We start from the raw sequence: 16,549 nt of genomic DNA, 5'->3' as shown, positions 1-16,549 counted from the left end.
TCAGCATACACGTCAGGCAGGTATTTCTGGTGGCTTCTGTCTAATAAGGTGATGGAGGAACTGGAGATCTGCAGCCACAACGAGGAGAAGCGATGAGCACTGCTGGGCTGAACTCAGTGTGCTCCACCTCAGTTTGGGGCCCAGAAGCTTTGTGAGGCTCAGGACAATACAATGCAATGTTTCTTGGCCTCGTGCCCTACAGGAGTTTGCTGTGCTGCTGTTTGTTTTAGGTGAAGGCTCCCATTGCTCTCTGAGTTCTTTGATGTGGGGCGGGATGTAACGCTGTGCTTGTATTGCTGATGACACGCAGTTGTGCATCATCACTGCAGAGTAATAATACAGTTTAAAACTGTCTTTATGAGGTGTGTGTGTTGTGCAAAAGCTCATCGCTGGGTTGGCTCTCTGCTTGAACCACATCCTCCCCACCTCACTATCACTGTGAGTGCTGAATGGAAGGATTTAACATGAACAGAAAGAAAGAGTGTCTTATCTCAGCACTCTGATTAAAGTGTGACTTAAATACCATAGGATGGTTGGAGTTGGAAGGGACCCATACAGGTCTCCTACTCCAACCCCTTGCACTGAGCAGGGATACCCACAGCACTATCAGTGCTCAGAGCCCCCCCAGCCTGACTGGAGTTGGGGCACCCACCTCATCTCTGTGCCACCACCCTCACTGTAAAACCTTCCTTATATCCCGTCTAAACTTCCCCTCCTTCAGCTTGAAGCCATCTCCCCTTGTCTTACCACACAGACCCTGCTGAAGAGCCACCCCCCTCCTTACTTACAGCGCCTTTAGATGCTGAAAGGAGATATAATCCAGCCTGCTTTACTCTCTCACTTCTGAGAGCACCTCGAACTTTGCGTAGGTTCTGTTTGTAGCTGGTAAATAAGACTCTATTTTAATAATATTGATAATAATACATAATTAATACTCTATTAACATTGATAAGCAATACTGATGCCGAAGAGGGATGGAACACAACATTATGTGTTGGATTTTTCCTCTTGGAATTACAGAGGTGTTACTGCTTTGGGGTACAAGAGCTCAAGTTGTAGGGCCAGACCCTTAGTTCTGCAGCTTGCTTACAGCCACGCTCTTCCAAACCAGACCAAGGGGTCCTGTTATCTCCTTTCTGCTGCTCTAAGGACTTATGCAGTGGTGGCTGACCATCCATTGTTCACCATGGAATGACGTTCTTCTCTCTCACAGGTGCTGCTTACTGCCAATTCATGGACATGCTCTTCCCAGGTTCAGTAGCTCTCAAGAAAGTGAAGTTTCAAGCAAAATTGGAACACGAATACATTCAGAACTTCAAGGTTCTACAAGCAGGTTTCAAACGAATGGGTGTGGACAAAGTAAGTTGGGTTGGGGTTTCTTCTCCTTCTTCCTGGGATCTGAATGTGTGGCGTGTACTTTCCAATCTGGTTTGGTTGTTGGCTTGTGAATCCCACTTATTTTGGTTCACACCTACATTAATGCAGAGTCTATTAGAGCAAAGGTTGGATTTACAGTTTTTAGTGCTGGTTTCTTCCATGTTAACTCCATTCAACTTACATAGTGTTGGCCAATACCTGAGAAATCATGTTTCATCTTACACGGCACAAAGCCATCCCAGTAACCTGTTGGGGTGGTGGTCTTAAGGATTTCCCATTCCTCTTTCCCAATGTGTGCTGTGAGAATGGGATCTGTGGGGAACAAAATGTGTTTAGATCAAGTGAGTGCCGTGCTTATGGAAGAGTGCTTTATGGAGGTGGTAGTTATCAATGGCTGCTTGGTGCAATGCAGAGCATTCCCCTGCTAAAGCTGCTCCTGATGAAGAGGGCATCTCGTGCTGTGTTGGCCAACAGCTCCAGCACTGAATCTCTCCTGTTCCCCGGGGCTGTATTTAGAGCAGTGTGCCCAGGGCAGGGCTGTGCTCACAGGTGCCAAATGGGGAATGAAGGGCTCTCAGCTCGTGGCTTACAGGCAATACTTCACAACTTGCTTCTTTTTCTCCAGGATGAACAAAGAATTGCGTTTGCTCCCAGATCTAAAACCCTTCTTATATAAGTCAGAGTGGTTCTTTTCCCCTTGCAATTATTTATTGTTATTTTTCTTTTTCTCCAGATCATTCCTGTGGACAAATTAGTGAAAGGAAAATTTCAGGACAACTTTGAATTTGTTCAGTGGTTCAAGAAATTTTTTGATGCAAACTATGATGGGAAGGAATACGACCCCGTGGCTGCCCGACAAGGCCAGGAGACAGTGGCACCAAACCTCGTTGCTCCAGTGATGAACAAACCCAAGAAACCTCTCGGTACTGGCAGTGCAGGTAGAAATGAGTTGAAGATGATCTCGAGCCTTTCAAAACTGAAGAAAATGAGGCTGGGTCACTGTTTTGGTATCTAAAGGGGCTGTAAGAAAGAAGGGGGCAGGCTCTGTGTGATGGGATGAGGGGAGATGGCTTCAAGCTAAAGGAGGGGAAGTTTAGATGGGATATAATGGGGAGGTTTTAAACAATAAAGGTGATGAGGCAGTGGCACATGTTGCCCAGAGATGAGGTGGGTGCCCCATCCCTGCAGGCACGCAGGGTCAGGCTTGGAGGGCTCTGAGCTGTGGAGCTGTGGGTGTCCCTGCACACTGCAGGGGGTTGGACCAGATGGCCTTTAAGGGTCAGTTCCAGCTCAAACCATTCAGTGATTTGAAATAGGTTTATGAACACACGTAGTGTTTTGCAGCTTATCTCAGGTGCTGGGCTTCAGCCTCTGAGTGTGAGTTATCTGGGAGCTACAGAAAGAAAATGGCAAGGGCTGGTGTTAAGATGTGCTGAAGGAAATGGATGTAGCGTGTGGGGTGAAGAAGGAATGCTTCATAGATGAACATGTCTTCAAATTGTGATGTGGTTGGAAGGGGGGACCCCACCTCGGGGAAGGGGAGAGGTGTTCTGAGAAGAAGTAAGAGCACATTTATCTTGCAGCCCCACAGAGGCCCATTGTTGCACAGAGGACCCCAGCAACTCCCAAAGGAGGTACTGGGATGGTCAAAAAGGCTGCAGGAGATGATGAATCAGCAGGATTGATTGAGCAGGTGCGTTGCCAAATGGCCTGGGGTACTGACCTGGGCTTTGTGTTGGATGTATAGGTATATATATTTAATAGCATGAAGTGACTGTGCTGGGGAGAGACAGATCACTTTCTTCTGTCTAGTAAGTTCATTTAAAATGGCTTAATCAGAAGCCTTCAGCGTGGTGCCCTTGCTCTCCTGATAGCAGCAAAGCCCCTTTTGCAATACAAGCCCCCAGACATTTAAATCTGCTGTGTCCCATATCACACATAGCATTGCTTTTAAGTATTTCCACAGCTGTGTTGCAGCTATTACAGCATTCCAACGGAGCTATGAGCAGCTGCTGTGTCCCCGAAATGCTGAACGCAATGGAGCTAAAGCTGCCACCAGTGTGAGGGCTGTCCTGGAGGAATGTGTTAGCAGAGGGAGCTGCAGGCATTTGGATTTTTACCCTTGTCATGCAATAAGCCTTTAGAATTTCCATGTGGTATTGCATGTGTTGGGCTGGGTGTTGGTTGTAGAAATACTCCAGCCCCGTCCTTGGAGGTGTTCAAGACCAGGTTGGACAGGGCTCTGGGCAACCTGATGTAGTAAATGTGTATGTTTGGTGGCCTTGCTAGGCGGGGGGGTTGGAACTACATGATCTTTGAGGTCCCTTCCAACCTGGGTCATTCTGTGATTCTGTGTGATTCCAGCATGAGAAATAGACCTCCTCTTCCCCTTATACTCTTCCCATGGTGTCTTGGTTACTTCTGAAGTGCTTTGCTTACAAACACACCTCAGAGCATCTTGGTGGGGGGGTGCCCTACCTTTAGGATGGACACCATTGTATTCTCTCTGGTGGGTAAATCATTATTGATTCCCATGGGCAGATCAACGTATTGAAGCTCACTGTTGAAGACCTGGAGAAGGAAAGGGACTTCTACTTTGGCAAACTGCGGAACATTGAGCTGATCTGCCAGGAGAACGAAGGGGAGAACGACCCAGTGCTGCAGAGGATTGTGGAAATTCTTTATGCCACAGATGTAAGTGATCTTCCCCCCACCCCCCTCCCCACCATCCTCCTTCTCTATGGGAAGCTGCTTTGGTTTTTCTACTTGTTTTCTACTCTCTCTTTTCCCCCTTTACATTTATGGCCAGCTACCACTGTTAGAGTCAGGCCACAAATGTGGTTGGGTTCTCCTGAGGGCTATGTAACACGTAGGTCAAAGCTGAAGCTTGTTGGTGACGCTGTGAGTGGTTGACTTAAGGGTACTTCATTGTCAGGATCCAAAGTAGGAATAGCTAAAGGAGTGTGCAGAGAGCTGGGAAGTACCTGAGTGTTGTTTTCTCATTGAGCCCTCGTTGTGTTCCCTGCAGGAAGGCTTTGTGATACCTGACGAAGGAGCGCCGCAGGAGGAGCAAGAAGAGTATTAACAGACCACATACTGTACCAGCAGAGCAGCAACATCGGAATTCTGTGCCCCAGATCATGTGCTTAACTGTAAAATACTCCACTTTATTCTTAGAGGACTCACTGGTTTCTTTTCATAAGCAAAAAAAAAAAGAAAAAAAAAAAGTTACCTCTTCTTAAAGTGCACTTTGCGGAAGTTTCACTCTTTTTGCAGTGGGTTTGAGTTAGGAACTCTCTCTCACTCTGTAGCAGAGCAGTATTCACATCTAGGTGGTATATTTAGGGAGCAAGAGGCTGAACATTTGGAACTCGTTGGTTTGCTGGTAAACACTGGTTCGTGGAAAGACTTTTTCTTTGTACCTGAGGTGCTGTGTAGTAGAGAACGTAAAAGACTCTGACTCATGGAAAGGTGGAGTTAATGTGAAATTGCAGCACGGAGATGATCATAAAATGCCTTAAAGAGTATTTAAAATATGCTTCCAAATGCCAAAATTTGAAGTAATGTGACAGGAGATTTTATGTGCTTCATCCTGGGGACATGCTCCGCTCCCCTCCCTGCTGGCCGAGGGGCTCTTAAACAAACCTCCATTCCTGCATAAAGCTGCTTACCGAGTGATTAGTTCTCAATGAAATAGGCCTTAATGTTGCCTGTCACAAGATTAGAGGGAGTATGAACAGCTGAGACACATAAATTACCTTGAGGACTGCTAAAGCATTTTTTTTTTGTTCCTATGGCATTGTGGCTCACGGCTTTGCCAAAACGTACTGTGTTTTCTGTATTCAAAAAGGAAAAGCTCCATAAACAAAAGCAAAGGGCACCAGTCTTCCTGCCTACAAGGTCCTTCTGAAGTCCTTTCCTCCTTTCTGCTTGTTCTGTTTCTTTCTGTCGATGTGCTTATGGCCTCGCACCCTCCCCTTCCCCATCCCAACGAGCTCTGATCCAACTTTGCACTTGCAGCAGGGTTGGGCTGTGCAGCTCATAGGATGAAAGTGAATTGAGCACATGAGGATGATGATTTTTTTTTTGGTCTCTTTTTCTATCTCCCTCAGCCCAGGGCGTATCTAATAGTAACTCTTGCCAGTTCAGTGGTCTTCTGGGGTCAAAACTAAGAGATGCTGGCTAACAGAGCTAATGTTACTGCAGAAAATACAGTACTGAGACTAACTTAAATATTAATATTTAAAGTACTTTCTTTAATCGTCCCTCCTCTTTTTTTTTGTTGTTTTTTCCTTTATTTTTTGCTCTCATGCCCCCTCATTACTGTTGTGTTTGGCGAGATCCTGCAAGACTTTCTGATCCCCCTCCACTACTGAGATCCATCGGTCCTGTTGTGCTGTATCCATTCGTTCCTGGTGGTAGCTTGTCCTAAAACGTGTGTAGGAGAGCATCTTATGGTAACTGTTGTGTAGTGCATGAATCTTTGTGAAACGCAGAGGAAAAACCCAAATTCAGTGAATGCCAAAAAAAAAAAAAGAAGGAAAAAAAATGCAAGTATCCAGCCATTGTTTGCAATTGCGGTGGTGCTATTTCTCTTGTGGCCTTTGAGACTTTTCGTTGCCCTAAAACTCCACATTTTACTGAGAAAACCATATTTGACTCGGATTTTTTCTCGACAGGGTTTTTCTATTTTCAGCAGTTTCTAAATAAAGTTCTGTATTTCAAGAGTGTGATGGTCTGCTGGAGTTGTCTTGTGCTTTTAGATGTGATCAGGCAGCCCTGGAGCTTCTCATGGTGGAGCATTGAGGAGCTGTGATGTTGGCTCTCACCCTCCCACCTTAGTTGTGTCCCTGTGGGTAGCAGGAATGCTGATGCTCCCTTTGGAGCGTGCTGGGGGGAGCATTGCTCTGGTTCATCCCCACCACTGAGATGTTGTCCTCCTGCAGTGCCTTGAGGGTGCTTTGTTCTAAAGGATGGGCATGGCTGGTGCTGGAGCTGGGGTTGGACTATAGGAGTGCAGATGTAGAACCCGGGGGTTTTGATGCACATAAAATCTTCTTTACCATTACTTGTTTACTTGGAGCTCAGAAGCATAGTCCTATCATCTTTAAATACTGCTTTATTGCAGCAAAGCCAGCCTGGCAGTGGTGCATGGCTGGATCAGAGGTGACTTTTGGGTGCCTGTTTCCTTGCAGCCAGGTGATGTGCTGGGATGTGCAGCTGCCTGAGGTGTCTGTGGTGAGGACAAGGTATGTGTGACACTGTGGGGCATGTGGGTCAACCCATGGGCTTTGTGAGGCTTCGAGCTCTGCTATTAAAAGCCACCAAATGTCCTTTTCTGCTGGGATGAAAGCTGCACTTAGTGAGTCTGGACGTATGGTCCTATCCAGTGTCCTTTGGAACTAAAGTGTCCATTGGAACTGTGATCTAAGTCAAACACTGCTAAGATTTCCAATTCATTACATCATTTCTGTGCCCCCAAGGTTTGGGGGCAGCCTCGTGGTCAACTTAAATGACCACAGTGTAGGTAACGTTGGTACAATCTGTTGCTGGTGTCCTTTTTGGGAAGCAAATGACAATAAACCCAACTCCAACCCATAGACCTGCCATAGCTACTCTGCTACGTGGTACAGTATATGCTGTTAATCTGTTATGCTGCTCACCTACAGAGCAGTCCAGCCTTCCTTGGTGTCTTAGTTTTGTCAGGTATTTGAAACACAAACAGAATGGAAGAACCAGAAGCTCACGTCTCCCTTCTGCCTGACTTGCAGGTGGGCTCGTGGGTGTTTTCTAACTTTTATCGTTGAATTTCTTTTCACAGTTCCTGGTTTGCAATGCCAATTCTTACTGTAATTGAAAGCCTTCAAATAAAGGCCAAAAACTTGCTGATGTTGCATCATATCGCTATTTTGTGGGGCTGCTTGAGGTATCAGATTGATCATCCTCCTTAATGTGTGTAACGAGGGATGGTAGTGTGGGCTTATAGCACTGCTGGGTTAACTCTAATGTGCAGAACTTTAAACTGAGGGTAGAGGCTGCTTGGTAAAGTAGAGGTTGGGCCAGAAGGCTTTGGGTGTTTGGACAGGTGTATCTCATAACAAGATAAAGCATATAACTGGCCTAAGGTTTGGGAGGCTTGGGTGTACTTATGTTCTCATTAAGACAACCTCTGGCTTCCAATCACAGCATTGCAGGGGTTGGGAGGGACCTTTGGAGATCATAAAGTCCAACCCCGTGCAAATGTTTTTCTTTATAATGGAGAAGGAAGGAACAAAGTTCAACTTCAACCTCAATGTTTTCTCAGGTCAGAGTTGAAGGTGGTTTCAGCTCTTCTCTCTTTGCACAGCTGGCTGGCTTGGTGAACCATGGCCTTTGTATGTGTATTCTTATATCTTATAATGCATAATATAGGAAATACAGCTTCATCCACCAGGACCTTGTTCAAGTCTGTGGGGCCAGAATACGAGCATCCCATCCATGCTCTTTGTAGGTTCTCTTTTGCTTCTTGGTTTTTCACAGAGACCAGGCATGGAACTCCTGGACATCAGTGGGACCTCGTGCCTGCCCAAAGGGGACAGAGATGCTGTGGCCTTGGATTATGGGATGCAGATGAAGTTATGGGATGTGGCTGTATCCCCTCAGTTCTCCTTAGGTTCACTCTCCAACATTTCTCCTTTCTCCACCCTTGGTGTCCAATCCCCTCTTATTCCCACCTGCTTTCTATTCACTCTCAGTACTTAAATCCACCTTCTGTATCCTAAGGGGCTCTTTCGTTTCTGGGAGGCAGCATGCTGGGTTACATGGACACCTCATCCCTATTCCCCTATAAATGAAGTATTTGCTGTGAAACATGGAGGCTCAAACCCCGGTGCCATGAAGTGAAATCTTTATTCTCTTCCAGCTGCTCCTGGGGAACTGGTGCCACCAGATAAAGCTCATTCCTGAGCTCGAGCTTCTTGCCTCCTGTTCAGCAGCTGATAAGGGAGCTGTGACGCTTGCTTGGCCATGAAATAATGCAGTGGAACTCCAGTAAGACAGGTCTCAGCTGTGTTCTGTAATGTATCTGTTGCACAATGGTACTGGGCGATGCTGCTGGCATCATAATGTTGCCTTCCCTCCAAGTAAAACCGACCCATACCAAACTTTTGGGCTATGAGAAATGTGAATTGAGGAGAACACGTGGAAGAGGCTCAGTCGTTGTTTGCAGTGTTCTGTGACTAAATGAAGCTTTTGAAAGCTCCTGTAGGGGGAGAATGAACGGGGGCAGGATCAGCTCCTGTGACACTGTGGGGCATCCCCTGGCTGGGAGGGATGGCTGGGGCAGGATGTGGGTCGGGACGGACGGGGTTGCCACCAGAGAGCGCTGTTGGGTCGCGATTCGTCCGTGTGCGGCGATGCCGCGTGTCCCGTTTCGTTGCTCTCTCTTCTCCCTCCCAGCGCCTTTTGCCACTTCCATCCCTCTCCCCCATCATACAGGCAGCCGTGGCTCGTCCATCCCTTTGCCTCCTTTTCCTCTTCTTTCGTTTCCTTTGATTTTCTATAAGGTTTCCTTCAGGACCCCTCTGTTCGTACCCCCTCTCTTTTCCTTCTCACTGACCCTTTCACACACACATCTGCCCTCCAAAACCACTGCTGAGCATCTGAGCTGTGCTGCAGGGACCAGCAGTCATCTCTGTGCACAGCTGTCCATCTCAGCTCACAGCCCATCAGCGACTGCTTTTAGAGAGAGGCATCTTCAGCTTTAATGGCTCCCCGGAGATGGATGCTATTGGCAAAGTGTGCCATAGAGGTGTTATAATGGCTGTGATTTCTGAAACAGTTGTTACAGTGCAGCAACTTCTGCACGCCCATCACCTAACAGGGAAAGCGGTGTCGGTGGGAGATGGGAGTTGATGAAGGATTTCAATACCTGCTGAGCTTTAATGGCATCCTCATTACTAATACAGCACTGTGGATGCCCTTAATGCATTGTTTCCCCTTTGGCATTGTCACTGAGCCTCCACTTCCAGTTTAGGGGCTTCTAACCCCATCATCATGCTGCTGTATCTGTATGATTGCTACCTGTCTGACTGCTATTGAACAGCGGAGCAGGAAAGAGATGCTATCACTATCACCTTCTGTTGTGAGCTAGAAGAGCTTTGGAGTTTCTTGTTGGAAAGCAGTGGTGCCTGGCTGCCCCACAGCAATGGAGTGCTGCTGGCTGTGCCCTCAGCAGAGCTGGGGATGCAGCAGGACCCTTAACACCAGCGGGTAGAACTGTGCAAGGTACATCTAGCAGCACCCTGAGAAGTGCCATGCCTGCAGGAGCTCAAGCAGGGTGAGCTCTGTGCCCTGAGCTGGTGGGGGGCAACCAGCCCATAATGGGTTTGGTGGGGGTTGGAACTGAGTCCCCTCCAAGCTCAGCTGTTCTATGAAGTGATGTGTGACAGCTCCCAGGGCTTGTGGCAGCCGATGCTGCTGTGCTCTTGGTGCTTATTATTGGAGTCAGTAGACTGCATTCAGTGCCCTGTGACGTAAGGACAGTTGGGAGCATCAATAGAGGCTTTCAGGAGACGTGACTCACCGCCTATGGGGGACCCAGGAGGGATCCATGAGAAGCTGTGCAAAAGGAACAAAACGTTTTTGTGCTGGCTCTGAGTGAGGCTGATGGGGGGAAACCCGGCGGTGAGCTCATCCATCCCGTCTGTAACAGTGCCCTGTGTGTGGAGCTCTGCTGCTGCTTTGCTTTGGCATCTGCTTCCAATGCATCTGGGAGGAGCTGACTGCAGCTCCTGGAGCTGATAGAGAACTTAAGCAGGTAGAAATTAGCCTTCTTTTTATGGTGTCTCCCTGTTCTCACCTCCTTCAGTTCTGTTTGGTTTGCTGGCCAAGAGATAAACCCATGGAGAGGCAATTGGTGTCTGCAGCCACGTGTGGGTCACACAGCTTTGTGGGCAGTTGTGCCCACTGCTGTGAGTTGCATTGAGCCTTTCTTAAATCATCTCTCTGCTGTACCAAGCAGACTTGTTTTGACACCTAATTAAGTTAATGTAGGTGGTTTAATGCAGTTGACCAGCAGCTGAAATCACGGTCCCGCATCCAATCTGATGTATCTATCGATTCCTCCGGTGCTTTGTCTGTAAACCTCCTTCTGTCTCTATGCAGCTGGAACTGAGTTTGAGAAAGGGAAACTTCTATCTGTGCCCACATAGAGTGCGTGATTTTTGCATTGAAATACCAGCAACAACTTCAGCCTTGCAGCGTGTTGAGGCTTCCAGGCCTAGGAGGAACAACCCGACGTGCAGGAGGAGCTGCTGCTGCCCGACGCTGAGCAGCACAGATGGGCTCCACTGCGTTATTCTTTGTCCTAAAACTCCCATTGTTTTAAGGGGGCGGAGGACCCACCCGCTCTCGCAGAGTCGCACCTCGCGAAGCTATCAGGAATTGCAGATACGGATTAGAGGACTTGAATGAGAGGTGTGTTCGGTCACCTAAATCCTATTGGCACCGTTTGAGCTTTGCCTGGGTAATTGATTCACATGTAAATCGGGTGCGTAAATCCTTTACAGCTGAAATACGCTCTCTTTTACCCCCATTTCTTTGCTTCTTTCTCTTGAATGGCGTAGGACTATAATCTCACAAAGGGAGTCCTTTGCCAGGAGAAGCGCGGTCCCTATGATGCTATTTTTCTTGCATTCCTCACCTGTTCACGGCTTGGCTATCACTTCTGGGCTATCACTTCTGGCCCATCACCTGCTTGTGCAACCCTCACTCGAGGCCAGGTGCGCCTTTATTGCTCCGAGTGCATGTTAGCCAAGGGCTGAGCATGGGACAAATCTCTTTCTTTTTAGCCACAGAGCGGAATGTTGTTGTGAAACGGGTGCCCCGCTGGCAGCCCGAGTTTGTTTGGTTTGAGGATCTGCAGGGAGGGACTCGAGCTGGTGGGAGGAAAAGCCTTTGTGAGCGCTTTGTTTTGTGAGCATTGAAGGCTATATTTTTTCCATGAGGCTTCACTGCTGTTCCATTAGAGACAGGGCTCCGACAGAGGAATGTCGCCTAAGCCTCCCTCCCAGTCCGCTTCCATTGAACCAACACACACCTCACTGTGCTCACTGCCACTCTTTGGTCTCCATCAGCTCTCTCCGGGTGTCAGTGGATGGCAGTGGGGGTCATTTATTCTGCATGGAGGGATTCAATATTGCACTTTTGCTCCATTCTCACTTCCATGTCAGCCCCCATTCTGTCACACTGCCCCTCTGCTGCCATCCATCACATGGCAAGAAAACGTATTGGAATGTTACAGCAGCCCTCATTAAGAATACGATTAATGGATACAGATAACAAGCTTAGGTTAACCTTGATTGTTTTTCTTTATGTTCAACCAACAACAAGAAGAGGGCAATGAAAACACAAAGCCAGTGGGATATGGGACCCATGGGAGCGGCTGCAGCTCTCCTGGTGTTGGTCAGGGGTCTGCAGTGGGGTTTTATTCCTCCTGTGCTTCGTCCCTGGAAATGGTTGTTCATCAGTGTGGGCACCACCAAAAAGCAGTGACGTGAATGAAGTGCAGTGGGGAAGCGAGGGAGATTTGCTGGAAAGAGAAGGCTCAGAAAGGCAAAGAGGCAGAATCCAAGTTTTCTTTGAGTTGAAGGTCTGGTTGCAGCTCTGTTCAGTTTGACACTTTGCAGGTAGTGGGTTTGTGTCAGCAGGCGATAGAATCTGCTCACTGTGTGCCTCTGGGAACGCTCAGGCTGCTTTGGAACCTAATTAACGCCTTGGCTTTGGAGATGCCCTTTGGCAGCATATCCCATATTTGAACCATTCGTGTGAAAACACATTTCGTCCCGCCCCAAATCCCTGCTTGAGCCGCTTATGCTGCAATCATGTTTGCTGGAGGTGTTCTGCTCATGTGATTTCTTTCCCAGTGCTTTACTTCTGCCCCTGCTTATCTGCCCGCTCCCCTCCACTGTGCTGGGGGGCAATGGGGGTGGGATGGCCCTATCCAGAGCAGAACGTTGCCCCTCACTTTCCTCTAATGGTGCATGGGGGTCTTGGAACCCCTGAGGTTCCCTTGGCTTAGGGCTGAACCAATTTGCTTCTGCATTTGTGTAACAAAAGCTGCTGTGTGCCTCCTATCATCGCTACCAGCTGTTGAGCATCAATATTTATAGGGTTTGTTATACAGCTTCTTGCATCTCCTCTGTAGATATGAGGGGGGTGGGATAAAGCCAGCCAATAAAATGGTTTGTGCCCACTGCTGCCACTGTCCAGAATGTGAATTTCTCTCCCCATCTCTGACGGGGTTGCCATGAACAGGGGGGTTTTGTGCCTGGCTTTGGCTATGTAGAAAACATCCATAAATCATATGGGGAGCAGCTGCCGCTCTCTGCCGAGCCAAAATGCATCAGATATAAAAGCACTGCTCAGTTTGGTGGGGATAAAGTTGCTGTAGCAGAACGTCGTTACAGGCTGTGGTTAATTCACTTCAGGGCTGTTTCTAACAGCCCAGCACAGTGAGGATGAGATGGGTGCTCTGATGACAGATAGGAACAGAAGGGAGGTTTTAGGAATCAAAGCTTTGAGAAAGGAACAACTGCAGTTTGTGCTGTGACACGGGGAAGGTTCCCTGCTTTGGGACTGATGGAAGCCCTGACAGTTCCTGGGGGGCTGCAGGTGGGTCTGTGACTGAATGAGGGGCTGAGTGTTGCTGAAGGTGACCATGATGGCTGCTGGGCTGCATTCAGTTCAACCTTGTGTAGTTCAGCAGCAGGGCGTGCTGCTGTGGTGCTGCTGGTCTGACACGGTGCTGGCCCTTCAGCCTAAAGGGGAAGGAAAGCAACAGGGAGAGCTGCACTGTTTCCTGGACAAGGAGCCAGCATCTGATCAGGGCTCTGCTTTTCTCCTTAGAAAATGAGGCTTCAAAATGTCCCATCTCCTCCTTGTGTAGTGAGAAGTGAGAACTGGGTGGGTCTGAAGGTGTTACTGCACTGTGTGTAGGATGGAGCTGCAATGCTGTTGTGTCCTATGGGGTCTTCCAGTGCCAAACCCCCTCATGGACCCTGAGCCTGGGCTGAGCAGTGATAGAAAATGAACTGCAATCCCTGTTCTTATCAGATGCTGAGGCTGAGCAGCGCTGCTCTGCGTTCCGTGCCGTGCTGCTGATGGCTGCGGTCACATTAACCGTGCTCCCTCCAATAGCCGCCACTTAAACAACAGCTTCTGCTGGCAAAGAAACAAATGTTTGCAGCTCGAGCAGAGCCCAGGGAGAGGAGCTCTCAAACTGCCGGAGCTGACCTTGCTGTGACGCGCGAGGGCTGCAAAGTGCCATCATTCAATGAGAGTATTTCTTCTGAGCTGCTCTGCTGTGTCTCAGGGAACCTCAGGGCTACGTTTTCCTTTCAGGAACACTGCAGCAAATGACAAGTTGGGTTTTTTGGATTCAGGCTGCTCCAAGGAAAAACCTCCGGAGTTTTCCCCTCCCACACACGGTGCTGCTGGTAGGGCTGCTCAGTTCGGTGCTGCTGGTGCCTGTGTTGCACAGCAGCTCCCTGCGGACGGCGGCTGCTTTGATGCCACTCGGTGTGAAGCACACATAAAAATCCTTCACTTGGGTTCTAAAGTCTCTCCTGCCGGGACTTTGATGAGGAGGAGATGCAGCTCAAAGTGTCCCAACCCTCTGAAGCCCGTCTGCCCACCCCTATCTCAGAGGCAGAGCAGCAAGTGGGCGCCTCAGGCAATAAAACAGCAGCAGCAGCAAAACTGTGCGCTGATTATTTATGGTCTGAGCATCTGCAGGCAGAGGAAATCGCCCTCAGAGCCCTGAGCTGCCTTGAAGGAACCCGTTCTTTGTTATGGAGGCTGTGAGTGGCTGCGCTGTACAGCCGAGCAATGCCCTGTGCTGGGATGCAGCAGGGCTGCTGCTGTAGGATCAGGCTGTGCTGCTCTGGCATTCCCATGCCCTGCTGCTGCTGTGTGAGCGAGGGAGTGAAACTGGCCTCAAACCAACGTGGTTTTATTACTTTCTTTAGCTTTACTGTAACTCTCAGCAGTGTGACATACCAGGGCTGGGTGTGTGGTTGGCTCCCGTGTGTTATATTTGTTTTCCAGGGTGATGCTCGGTGCTCTGCAATGTGTCGCACTCTGCACCAAATTGCTTTTCACAGTTAAGGGGGAATTAAATGATCTCCTTTTTTTTTTGGTCTAGATTGCATTTTTGTGCACAGGAATCAATCCGACCCCACTGTGAGTTGGTTTAGGAATGCTCTCCTGCCCATGACTGTGAAATGATTTTCTACACAGCATTCCCAGCCTGTTCCCATTTAGTGCTGGCTGTGATGGGGTAAGCATGAATGTGACTGATGGCACCAGGCTGCAGAACAGCCCCATGCTTTGGGTTTGCTCCCTGCTCTGCTGAGCAGCACCAGGGCTGGTACAACCCCACAGGGCTGGAGGGAGGCACTTGCTGCCAGCACAGGGGCTCCCTTAGCAATAGGCATTTATTTATATAAATAAACCAGTGGCAGAGCTGTGATTTACCCCCAGAGGGTCAATCTGCACACTGTGCTGAGGATGTGGCCAGAGATGCTGTGTCCTGCCTTCATTAAAAGCTGAGTGAGATGTAAGGCTGAAATCTTTACTTATAGAAGATGTATGTGTGTAATATAAGGCTGCTGCTAATTCTTCCTTGGGATTGATAGAGAACATCGAGGACAAATTCACTCAATATTGTGTTTCCTTCTGTAAGTGAAGCTTCCCCAAACCTGAGGCGAGGCAGAAACATGACTTGGTGTCTGTGCTGCTCTCTTTCAGTCCAATGGAAATAGCTGTCTTTATTTAAGATGTCTCTGTTGTGCAGATGCTTCCAGAGACAATGCAATGGACAGAAATCTATTTTCCAGGCTGGAAGGAAAGCAGAAAAGAAAAGAAAAAGAACCCAACAAACTGGAAGAATGAAGAGTGAGGAGGAATTGAGGTGTCCACAGAGCTCACAGTGTGGGTGATTGGAAGTGATGGGGGAAAGGCAGTGAGTGCTGCTTGTGTAACACACAGCACTGGGTCTGAGGGCAGGACAGGGGGCTGCATGTGTCCATGTGCAGCAGCTGGTGACAAGGTTTGTGCCTTTAGGTTTGGTAACATTCAGCTCATTGTACTTCACTAAGTTGGGAAAAGATGGTTTCCTGTCTATAAGATTCCTGGTGATGCTGATTTGTTGTTTATCCTTGTAGCACTTGTGCTATGTGTCCTGCCATGCACCCAGAGCTGCTGTCTCTTGTGCTCATCATCTTCTCCCTCAGTGCTATCAGCTCATCCTTCCTCAGATTGTTTCTACCTCTTGACTTCCATACGTAGGAAACTGCACGGGTGAGAGATCAGATGCAGCCGCATGGAGGGACACCTCTGACGTCTGTGCATGCCGTGTTGCAAGCCCTGTGTGTGCAGCCAGCAGAGAGAAACGTGTGCCCCAGGTCAGCATGAGCCAGGGCCACCCCAAGGCTCAGTGCTGCTATGAGTGCTCAGCACCCGCTGAGCTGCTGTGCCCTGGGAGCTGCAGAGTGGTGTGAGCATGGCTGGGGGTTTGGTGGCCCTGGGATGGAGGCTGGTGCTGACTGCAGGGCTTGGTGCCTGCAGCTCTGCTCTTATCTCTGGGAGTTTCCAGGTCCTCTTTGATCAGATCTTGCTGCTAAAAGTGAGCTGCTGAGCCCAGTTTGGGGATGATTCCTTCGTTGCCATCTGAGCAATCCCATAAACAGGATGGGGAGATAAGCCTCTGCTAGGCAGGGCTATGGGGCAGGGTGAGCAAAGCACTGAAAAACATTGCTGCATGTGTTTGGTGGTTACTGGGCTGTGTTGCTGCTGCACACCCTGTGCTGTGCTCCCCAGGAGAGGGGAGAGCTGGGTCAGCTTATAGCTGGTACAGCTGCACTTTGGCTGTTCTGGAAGCAGGCTGGGAGCTCTCAGTTTGGCAGCAGCCTGCGTTAATAAGTACTCCATATTTTCTCTTCCCCAGACGTTGCTCTTACAGCCTCGCTCCATTCATTTGCCGTGCCATTTCCATACCCGAGTGCTTTCTCCCTTTCCGCAGCGCTGCTCTCTTTGGCTGGCTCCTTTGTTTTGTTGGCATCAGAGAAATCACTTTCCATTGACATCTGAGCAGATCAGTTCCATTCATGCCCTCAGCACCCTGTGAGCAGCA

At 48.8% G+C, this 16,549-nt stretch overlaps 1 protein-coding gene across 1 annotated transcript; it reads left to right on the top strand.

Annotated features, from left to right (window-relative positions):
* Positions 1-1,210: 1,210 nt before the first annotated feature.
* Positions 1,211-4,886, top strand: MAPRE1 (microtubule associated protein RP/EB family member 1; the record flags this gene model as incomplete). The annotated part of the gene is given in 5 exon segments (NM_001323216.1): positions 1,211-1,359; positions 2,111-2,315; positions 2,961-3,070; positions 3,919-4,071; positions 4,406-4,886. Coding segments are annotated over 5 exon segments (674 nt in total), but the record flags the coding sequence as incomplete, so codon positions are not given.
* Between the last annotated feature and the right edge of the window lie 11,663 nt (positions 4,887-16,549).

This window comes from Coturnix japonica, chromosome 20, assembly GCF_001577835.2.
Source record: "Coturnix japonica isolate 7356 chromosome 20, Coturnix japonica 2.1, whole genome shotgun sequence".
Lineage (NCBI taxonomy): Eukaryota > Metazoa > Chordata > Aves > Galliformes > Phasianidae > Coturnix > Coturnix japonica.
Note: the sequence above shows the minus strand (reverse complement) of the source record. Positions and strands in the feature narration are given on the sequence as shown.